The sequence below is a fragment of the Pleurodeles waltl genome, chromosome 4_2 (genome assembly GCF_031143425.1).
Source record: "Pleurodeles waltl isolate 20211129_DDA chromosome 4_2, aPleWal1.hap1.20221129, whole genome shotgun sequence".
NCBI lineage: Eukaryota > Metazoa > Chordata > Amphibia > Caudata > Salamandridae > Pleurodeles > Pleurodeles waltl.
This window is the reverse complement of record NC_090443.1, coordinates 327,892,462-327,903,438: the sequence shown is the minus strand read 5'-3', so window position 1 is coordinate 327,903,438 and position 10,977 is coordinate 327,892,462. Positions and strand designations below refer to the sequence as shown.

At 42.7% G+C, this 10,977-nt stretch overlaps 1 protein-coding gene across 1 annotated transcript; it reads left to right on the top strand.

The window, feature by feature from the left end:
- The first annotated feature begins 5,824 nt into the window (after positions 1–5,824).
- Positions 5,825–9,627, top strand: LOC138292615 (uncharacterized). Its single transcript, XM_069231320.1, has 2 exons — positions 5,825–7,434; positions 7,961–9,627. Exons 1-2 carry the CDS (start codon positions 6,278–6,280, stop codon positions 8,070–8,072), a joined length of 1,269 nt encoding a protein of 422 aa, XP_069087421.1. The 5' UTR covers positions 5,825–6,277; the 3' UTR covers positions 8,073–9,627.
- The last annotated feature ends 1,350 nt before the right edge of the window (positions 9,628–10,977 follow it).

Sequence of the window (10,977 nt, the reverse complement as noted above, 5' to 3'; positions counted from 1 at the left end):
GCTTGTGTGGAAATGGACAAATAATATTGAGAATTGGCCTGAATTTGGTTCCCTTGAGATAGATGATATTATTTGACAGAAATGATAGAATTAAGGGATGATTCGGTATGGGATTTACATAATATGAGTGATTGTTTACAGCAGTCTGGTTCGACTGTTTTCAAAGAAGAAAGGCCAGGGAAATGTGAAACCACCTCGGTCTTCTGACCCTGGTTCCGGAGACTGCGGTGTAGGGGTGAACAGTGAGTGTGCGATACCTAATAAAAAGCAACTGACATTAGGGAAGGAGTGTCCCACAACATTTAGCCAGTATTTACTAGAATGAAGTCATTGTATGTTAACAGAGCAATATTTTCTATCACTGTGCAAACATTGCGGCTTTCAGCTGCTGAAGTAGACAGAGTTAGAGAGGGTCAGTACTCCGGATACCATTTGACGCTGATTGTTAGGTACTGCAGGTGAGTACCTGTTTTGCTTTCACTAATGACCGAGCTGACAAAAATCTCTGGAGTGCACTTCTTAGTTTAAAGAAGACATTTATTATTACTTCACCACAAGGTTCCTGAGAGAGGAGATTAGTAGGTTGGAGGCACACGTTTAAAAATAGTCACAGCAATTAAAGGAAAATATATCAAAGTGATTCTCAACTGCAATGTACACAGCAAATATATGTGATTATATGATAGCATAACTACCAAGCAAAGAATAAAGTCAAAATTCATCACCATAGGGCCTATCACAGCTCTTCATTTTTCTCATGCCAGCAGGTTGATGACCCCTGTTCAACTGCGAGAAAGAGTTTTTCCACCCTCACGGGAGGTCAGGCAGTTGACGTCCACTCCTGACTGAAGTCTCGGAAAATTCCCCCTTGCTGCTGCCCAGGGACACCTTTTATAGATTAAATAATCATGGGAAAAACCCTCTGGAAGACCCTTCCCTCTCAGATGTGAATTTTCAAAACATGCTGGCTACTGTAGATCAGAGTTGGAAGAAACAACATCGAAAGTTGGCCAAGTTCTCAAGGTTCTCTCTCTCAAGGCTGAGTTCTTCCCTGCACTAAAGAAAAAAACACAAAATATGCGCTTCCTTATCATGCTATCATGTTCGGCAAGAGAAAATATGAAAAACACAAGCTTAGTTTACCATGTGGAAAAACACAGCTCATCTGCAATGTCTCAACTGCAATGTATAACGCCACGATAATGCCAATAGGCAGCTAAACTGAATACAAAATGTCATCTGCAACTGGTGAACATTGAACAACTAATATGCACTTGCTGAAACACAAAGTCAGTGGTCAAACATACTTATTTTCACTACAGCACCCCAACCCTCAAGGGATGTATCCGTTGTTATGACATATTTGGGAATTTGAGCCAAATATGACAGACCCTTAAATAGATTTGATGTCTGTGTCCACCAAAGCATAGATTGGATCATTTTTGGTCGTCAAGCCATCCTTGAGCTTGTAGCTATTGCTTGCCCAATTGATCTTGAAGTGGCCACATCTGGAGACCGCGATTAGGGATGAGAGGAAATCATTCTGAGGCAGGATTTGTATATCCAGAGAGAAACAGACTTTTTGTGGAAAATGTTTGTGCTAGTTGTTGTTGTTTTTGTCTGCCTGTCTTCTGAGGCGAATGTTCTGTTGTGAACTGTGTCTAGGACCGCTGACTATTATCAAGGTTGTTAGATTCAGGTGTGATTTCTGGTCATTGACTTGAGACCTACTCTATTGAATAATGATAGGCAGGTTGCTGCGTCCAGGTATGGAAAGACTTAAATTCCGCATTGTCTAAGATAGGCCGCCACTGGAGGTAACACCTTGGTGAAGATGCACAGTGCAGATTTCAGTCCGGTGGGAAGTACTCTGAACTGGTAGTGGGTGCCGGCTACCTTGAACCACAGGAATTTGCGGTACTTTGGGTGGATTGGGACATAGAAGTATGCATCTTGGAGATCTAGGGCCATCATGTGATCTCCTTGGTTGAGAAAGAGAAGTACATCCTGAAGTGTTAGCATGCAGAAAGATTGCTTCTTTAGAAGTGTGTTTAATTTCCAGAGGTCTAATATAGGATGCCAGTCTCCTGACTTTTCCGGATATGGTAAAAGCTAGAGCAAAAAACAATTCCTCTGCGGTTTTGTAACTATTTCTATCACCCCTTTATTTAGTATGGTTGAGTATGTTGTTTTAGTTAAGGAGGAGGTGCTCCTTTTAGTGGGGTGTTTGGTGGCGTTCTGATGAGCTCTAGGGTAGACTCTGAGTGATGACATTGAACACCCACTTGTTGGATGCTATGTGGGACCACTGGTACAGACAGTGTGAAATTCAACCCCCAAGCTGTGTTGGTGATGGTTGAGGGGCAGCTGGCACCATGCAGAGGTCACTGCTTTCTGTTCGAATCCCTACCTCGAGAAGACAATTTTCCCCTGGTTGTTTATATGCCGCTGCTATGGACACTAATGGGTTTGTACAGACTGGTCTTGCTGTCTGTAGGGTTGATAACCTCCTCTAAAGGAGTAAGCTCCTCTGCCCCCGGCTCCCCGAACGGGTCGTTTCCTAAACTGAAGTGTTTCCAGGGGCTTGGCATATCTGTGTCAGCTTTGATGGAATGGAGCTCTTCCTCCATGTATTTGCTAAACAGCCATTCACCTTCATAAGGCATGTCCAATATTTTACTTTGGATTTCTGGGCAGAAGGAGGTGGATTTTAGCCATCCTTGTCTGCGGAGTACAGCTGCCCCGCAAGCTGCTTGAATCCTGTACATGAGACCTCGATGGCACAGTCTATAATTTTTGCAGAAATTATTTCTCCCTTCTTGTAGAATTTTATGCACTTCCAGTTTGGCTTCTTCTGGCAATAGGTCGATGTATGGGGAAATATCTAACCACATTTGGCAGTCATAGTGACCTGATATTGCAAGAGAGTTTGCCGCTCTAACTGTCGTGGCTGCAATGAGAGAGAATTACTTCCCGATGTTGAGAAGTCTACGACCATCCCTGTCCGAAGGAGTGGAAATTGGAGTGGACAGATTTTTAGAGTGGCGTTGGGACCCCTAGGACACAAATGAGTCCACTATGGGATGGCCAATCACACACTGTGGAGAGTCATCAGGGGCTTTGTATTTTTTGTCCAGTCTAAGGTTGTCTGCTGAGATTGTAGCCAGAGTTTTCATGACTTTGAGTCCTTCCTCCCAAATAAAATCAACGAATGGAATTGCCCAAACAGATTTTTTGGTGGGCATTTTAAAATCATACAGGAACCAATCCACCTGTTTAGTGAGGAGTGGAATTAGAAACCTTTTTGCAGTATGTTCCATCAGGTTATGGAAGCCGCCGATGTCCTTGGACGAGGAATCTATTGGTGCTGGCGCTGGAGGACTTGGAGTAGGGATGAGATAGTAATCCCACTCATTAAGCTCTGATGCAGTATCTCTGAGTTCCCCTTCTCTTTCTTCATCCGAAGTTGGCGCCTCATCAGCTGATGGTTCAGCTAGTGTAGCAGCTAACGCTGGTAGCGGAGTTGCGGGTGTGGTGAAAGGTTTTGATGACAGTGTGGGAATTTGAGGAGATGACACTGGCCTCAGTGTCTTAAGAGTTGGAACTATGGTGGTAAACTCTGGAAATCTACGTAGTGTTCTTGGATCATATTTTGCAGACTACTCACCAGTGACATAGGCACCTAGATTGGTGGGCATGTGAATATTCCTCTTGGTAATGCTCAGAACGTTCCGCACAGTATAGTATCGCTCTTCATAATATTGGTCATCATCTTCCTCATCTTCCTAGCATTTTATATGCAGCTCGGAAGGGCTATGGGCCCGTCCAAGGGGGCTCTCATCATTAGACTCATTGTAATCCAAAAGACTCACTGGAGGAGGATAGCGCAGCAGTTTGCTCGGAGATGTGTGGGATGATTAGGGGATGGAGAGAAGCAAGATGGCGGCCGCGTGAAGTGGCCGGTCAGCGTTCCTCTGACCAGCCCAAGCACTGAGTAGCAGTATGGAGAAGGACCCAAGGGAGTATGCTGGCGGCTGCAGCAGTTATTCTACAGGCAGCTTCATTGTTTTTGATGCCGCACAGCTGGCCAGAAACAGATACTTGGTATCGGAAGAAGCTGTTAACTTTTGGTGGCTGGATGCCTTCTGGATTTCGACACTCCTTTTGTGCCCATAGCAGTCGCAATTCCTAAGGGAGAATGCAGCCGAAAGTAGCCAGTAGCGGGTCACGTTCCTTGAAGCAGAAGGCCCCAGCGGCTCTTTCACGGACGAGTTTAGTGGGTACTGGGCCGGTTTGACTTCCAGCGGTACTTCACGGCAAGTCTGTATTAACTCCATCTGGCAGTATCAGAGGGTTTGGCGATCTGTTAAATACTTAATGCTTCTTTGAGTGAGAGGGGGTGGGCCTCACCTAGCTTTCTATTTTATCAGTGGGTAGCCCTTCTGCAACAAATTGGACTTTTGGTATCGGCCGGTGGGGTTTATCCTATGTTCGGAGTAGAAATCTTCCCTATTTATGAACTTGCCCTTGGGAAGGCAGTTCAAGGCTGTCTCCTCCGACAGACAGAGCCAAGGTATCACAAAAAGGTCCGGTTTAAGACAGTTAGTTCAGTTTGGAAGGTATCAAACTGGGTCAAAAAAAACTGCGGAAGATTAAGCCATCTAGTAGATATACTTTTTTCTGGACAATTTCTATGATGTAATGGGTCGAGACTGGGAACGGGCTGGCCTCTGTAAAAAGTAGGCCAAATACGCTCTTTTGGGGAGTTAAGGTCAATGTTTGAAATGGACCCCTGGGTCCTCTTATAAGTATCATCAGGATCGGGCCTTTTTGAACGAGGTCGCCCCGGATAAAATGTCTATGGATAGGGTGGAGCTGTTGGAAGCAATGTGTCGGCCATATTGTAGGATTGGGCATATTTGTAGGCTTCTGTACTGCCATTTGATAAAGTTTGTTTTGACCAATGACTTTGTGTTTCACCACTGCGCATATTAGTTGCTCAATGTTCACCAGTAGCACATGGTATGTTTTGTTCAGTTTAGCCGCCTATGGGCTTTGACATGGCATTAGCCATTGCTTTCTGTATTCAGTTTAGCCGCCTATGGGCTTTGACATTGCATTAGTCATTACATTCTGTATTCTGCCTATTGGCTTTGACATGCTGTATCCAGTCTAGCCGCCTATTGGCTTTGACATTGCATGCCTATTGACTTTGACATGATGTATTCAGTTTAGCTGCCTATTGACTTTGACATGCTATTAGATATTCTGCCTATTGGCTTTGACATGATATTACATTTTGTATTCAGCTCCGCTGCCTATTGGCTTTGACATGATATTATACATTGCATTTTATATTCAGCTCAGCTGCCTATTGGCTTTGACATGACACTAGACATTGCATTTGATATTTAGGTTAGCTGCCTATTGCCTTTAACATGACATTGCATTTGATATTTAGGTTAGCTGCCCATTGCCTTTAACGTGGAGTTAGACATTGCATTTGAGAATCCAAGCTGTATTTTTCCAAGCTGTGTTTTTGAACCAAGATGTTTTTCTCACAGTAGACTAGACCTGATAAGAGAGGGTACATGGTGTTGTTCTCTCTGCTTGAGCTTGGGAACAGGAGTAGTCTTGGAGACCTGGCCAGTCTCCAAAAGGCTTGCTCAGTTTCCCAGGTCTGAGAGGAGGGGGCCCACCTTTGTAACGAATGTAACAGGCTGCAGAGGGTCAGATTCAAATCTGCCGGACCTCGTGCTGGAGCTTGGCGCCAGCTGCCAGCAATCCCGTGTGGGTAGATGAATCTCTTTCCCGCGGCTGACAGGGGTCATCAGCTTGCAGACCTTAGAAAGATGAAGCTGTAGATAGTTCCCACACGGTGAAGTATTTGTTTTGCTTTGCATTCAATATCTTATAAATATAACCTGCTGTGTATATTGCAAACTGATATATTTTGTTTGATTAACGCGGACTTGAAAGCTACTAATTCGTCATTCATAAAAATTGTGGTTGGGGAAGAATTAACAACAATAAAAGTCTTCTTTGACCTCAGAAGTGCATTTCTGTTGTGTTATGTTAGTGCTTAGAAACTAGATAAGAGAAAAAGCACTACAATTGGTACCAGGAGTCGTGGGGTCGGTCATTAAGAGGTATTTAAGAGGGTGTTGACGAGTTAGTAGATTTCTAAGTGCACACTTTAAAAGTGTAATTGTTTTTGTTGTTTGGAGAATTACAGAAATTGTTTTTTGTTTGGAGAATCACAGTAGCACGGCAGACCATGTCTGAGAATTCATGTGTTGATAAACTGCCTGATGGTGCTACGAAAAACTGTGAATTGTTTTCTGTTTGGGGAATTACAGAAGCACTGCAGACCATGTCTGAAAATGCATGTGTAGCTAAAATGCCTGATGGTGTTTTGAGAAATAATTCCTGTTGTACATATGTAGAAAACGTGTCTTTTGGAAGTAATGATGACAGAAAGGTCTGGATACCTTTATCTGCTTACAGAGAAATGCAGGAGAAATGTAGGAAGTTGGAACATGAAAATAGGAATTTACGTGAGCAAATTAGCCCGACTGAAAGTTATGAAAGGGCTGTTTTAGAAGAATCTTTCTTGTCCCATTCCAGTAATGAGGGGGTTAAGACAGCTCCGAGCTGCACTGAGCTTTTGTGTGAGCCAGGGTTTTTGGCAGACAAAATGCATTCCTTAACTGATAACACGGAGGAGAGAGCAAAGAATGTGATTTACGAGTTACCGTTGCAAAATGCAAAAGTAAAACGAAAGATTTTAGAGAAAGAGACACCGAGTTTCATTAGCTTGTTTGATTTTTGGAAAAAGAAAAGCCCTCATTTGAGAGAAATCCTAACACTTTTGTATATGGTCACTGTGAAAAATTATATGCAGCTGCGCGCTTGTGATTTGGCAAATGAAATAATGCAAACTTTAGGTTTCTGCGCAGTGCAAGAAGGAAATACTTATGTACATGTAATTCAAGAACAAGGAAAGAAAATAGTGCCCCTAGCTAGAATCATACAATGGATCTGGTACTTGCAAGACAGGGCTAGAGTACCACAGATAAAAGAATTACCAATGAAATTGTGTGCACCATTTGAATTCGTGTCTACTGAAGATAAAAAGCATGTTTGTTTTACTAATGATTCATTGACTGAAATGTTGTTTTCTGCCACCGTAGAAGGAACAGCGTTGTATAATGTGTGTCAGATTTTAAAGCAAGAGCTACATGAGATGTGTCATTTTTACGCTGATTTTTGGTTCATTGCTAATGTTTTAGCACCTAACTGGTTCAATTACCTTGCAGATGTTAATGAGAAAAATTCAGAGAGAGAAGTGTACACCCAGAATTCTGCCTTAGTGGGGATGGCTAAGTGGGTGCCCCAGAAATGTGAACAGCTGAGAGAAAAAGCCACTTACAGGTGGGCAGAGATGAGAGAGATGCACATTCCCCTAGTTTTGATAAAAACTGTGCAGCACGCACAAAAGCAATCTGTCATGCAAGCAGTCACAGAGCAGTTGGGGAGAGGAAAGTTACCAGATCAGAAATGGCAAATTGATCAGGTTTTAGGGAAAGTGATTGCTGCAAATTACCAAGGAAAAATCGAAATTATGCTGATACCTAGAAAAGAATCTGATTCATTCATACAAATTGGAGACAGAATGGCCCAAATTGGCAAAAGTGCAGTGAATGGAGGTTTGTTAAAGAAGGAGTCTGCCCCAGCCCTTCTGACAGTGCAAGAAAAGGGAAGCTGTGGTGCAGCAGATAAAAACCTCAGTGCTGGTGTGTGGGCTGAAGCCCCAAGTGACCCTCCAGAACCTGCAGAGAATATAACAAAGGGCCCCAAAAACGTCCTGCTGATTATAAAACAGGGAAAGAAAGAGGAAGGGTGCAGTTTAAATGAAAAATGTTATTTGCAAGAAAAGTCATACTTGTTTCTTTTGCAGATCCTACCATGTTTCGCCACTGTCCCTGAGTGTGCTGTGTGGTCCCCCTTCCGGTGTGTGCGTGTGGGGTCGGGGAAGGGACCGAATCCCCAACCTGAACCTGGCTGAGTAAAGTGCCAGCACCATGGATCCATTTTGCGCAAACTGCGCCTTCAGTTCAAGTTCAACTTGTTTGATTGCATTCTTCCACTGGAACTAAGCTGTGTTTTTTTTTTTTTTTCCCTTCTCGTATGGAACTCTGACTTTTGCTTACCTTCCAGAAAACCTTTCAGGTGGACCGTGCCTCTTTACATGAGTAGAACTCATGCCACATCAAATTGCTAACACTGTTGAATTAGAGACTCATTCAGAGTACAAATTGCTCAGTCTTTTCTATGTAGATGTATCTGATGTGAAAGGTTATGAAATCAATGTGTTAATTCACTTCTATTGCTTTACAGGGATTGCTTTGATCATAATGTTTTTTTGTTTGTGCTGATGTTTTTTGTTTTTGTTTGAAACAGGAGATATGTGAAACAAAAATTCATTGGTCAAAGGGCGGAATGTACTGCCATTTGATAAAGTTTGTTTTGACCAATGACTTTGTGTTTCACCACTGCGCATATTAGTTGCTCAATGTTCACCAGTAGCACATGGTATGTTTTGTTCAGTTTAGCCGCCTATGGGCTTTGACATGGCATTAGCCATTGCTTTCTGTATTCAGTTTAGCCGCCTATGGGCTTTGACATTGCATTAGTCATTACATTCTGTATTCTGCCTATTGGCTTTGACATGCTGTATCCAGTCTAGCCGCCTATTGGCTTTGACATTGCATGCCTATTGACTTTGACATGATGTATTCAGTTTAGCTGCCTATTGACTTTGACATGCTATTAGATATTCTGCCTATTGGCTTTGACATGATATTACATTTTGTATTCAGCTCCGCTGCCTATTGGCTTTGACATGATATTATACATTGCATTTTATATTCAGCTCAGCTGCCTATGGCCTTTGACATGATATTATACATTGCATTTTATATTCAGCTCAGCTGCCTATGGCTTTGACATGACACTAGACATTGCATTTGATATTTAGGTTAGCTGCCTATTGCCTTTAACATGACATTGCATTTGATATTTAGGTTAGCTGCCCATTGCCTTTAACGTGGAGTTAGACATTGCAGTTGAGAATCCAAGCTGTATTTTTCCAAGCTGTGTTTTTGAACCAAGATGTTTTTCTCACAGTAGACTAGACCTGATAAGAGAGGGTACATGGTGTTGTTCTCTCTGCTTGAGCTTGGGAACAGGAGTAGTCTTGGAGACCTGGCCAGTCTCCAAAAGGCTTGCTCAGTTTCCCAGGTCTGAGAGGAGGGGGCCCACCTTTGTAACGAATGTAACAGGCTGCAGAGGGTCAGATTCGAATCTGCCGGACCTCGTGCTGGAGCTTGGCGCCAGCTGCCAGCAATCCCGTGTGGGTAGATGAATCTCTTTCTCGCGGCTGACAGGGGTCATCAGCTTGCAGACCTTAGAAAGATGAAGCTGTGAATAGTTCCCACACTGTGAAGTATTTGTTTTGCTTTGCATTCAATATCTTATAAATATAACCTGCTGTGTATATTGTAAACTGATATATTTTGTTTGATTAACGCGGACTTGAAAGCTACTAATTCGTCATTCATAAATATTGTGGTTGGGGAAGAATTAACAACAATAAAAGTCTTCTTTGACCTCAGAAGTGCATTTCTGTTGTGTTATGTTAGTGCTTAGAAACTAAATAAGAGGAAAGCACTACAGCTTCTGAGTGGTACAATGCCTGATGATTTGGGTAAAACTGAGATTGCGTGGGCTACAGGATTAGGCGAGGGGGATGTGAATGTATATATGTCTATTGAATTAAGTATTAAGGTTTTCCTTTCATCCTGTTTCAAGGCGCAGCACTATAAAACTATCTTAAATCTATATTATACTCCTGTCAAGTTATTTGGAAGGAGTAAAAGGATAGATGATAGATGCTGTAGGTATAGTGAGGGTCCAGCGGATATGTGGCATATGTTTTATGGGTGTGATTAAGTTATTCCCTTTGAAGACGGGTATTGAGACTTTCTGAAATAAATTGGTTGTGGGCGATTTTTAGAATTAGCCTGCTGATTATGCTTTTTGGCTGTGAAAACCGTAATTCCTGTAGCTTGACCCAGACCTATTTTATTTACATCTCCATGTCTGTTGCTCATCTATTAACCGCCACAGTGTGAAAGAACCCTGAGCCCCTAACCTACGGGGCTTGGATAGGCCAACAAATGGGAATCTTTTTAATTGGAAAGGCAAGAGGGCCAAAGAGAGGGGTAAGGAGATTTGGTTTCCTCTGACACAATGGCTGACTGGTTCCCTATTAGATTCCTCCTAATGGCCGAGAGGGATTGCGATCTGTTTGGAAATTCTGGGACGTGGGGCTACAGAGGGGTGGGTGGTAAAGAAGCTCCCACAGGCTGTCGGGCATGATCGCATAGCCAGGTAATTGTATCTGGTAGCCTGTGGGGTGCCCATGACTAGGCATATATGTATTATTGGTTGGGGGTGTACAACTCTGTGTAAATGTTTGATATTTACTTCTTGTTTATTCATGGGCTTTTTTGTTTTGTGGTGTTTTGTTTGCTTTAGTCATGCCTGCTGTTTTGTATTCTCTTTGTGATGTCTCCAAAAAAAAAAAAGGTGTGTGGGGTGGCAGAATTGTGCCTGAGGCAGGTTTATCCCTTGCAGTGATTAATGACAGAGGAAGAAACAGTGTTTTTGATTACATCTTCGTCACTGTCGAGAATGAAGACTTGGTACTTGAAGTCATAGTAGGTTTGGTTGTACACTGGAAAGACCTTGATGCTCTTTTTTTGAATCAGCTTCTTTAAGGGAAGGCATAGTAGGTTCTGAATGAACCTTTTTTAGGCTATTGTTTCCTTTGTTGATGTAGAAGGAAGCACTTCCTACTTCTTTACGTGCTCAGGAGTGGTATGATGAGATTTATTCCAGGTCTCAGAAGGC

Excerpts from the sequence above, each read along its gene's own strand:
- LOC138292615 (XM_069231320.1), top strand. The coding sequence starts at position 6,278 with ATGTCTGAGAATTCATGTGTTGATAAACTGCCTGATGGTGCTACGAAA. Across the intron at positions 7,435-7,960 it reads AGAGAAAAAGCCACTTACAG|ATCCTACCATGTTTCGCCAC; the intron begins GTGGGCAGAGAT and ends TTTCTTTTGCAG.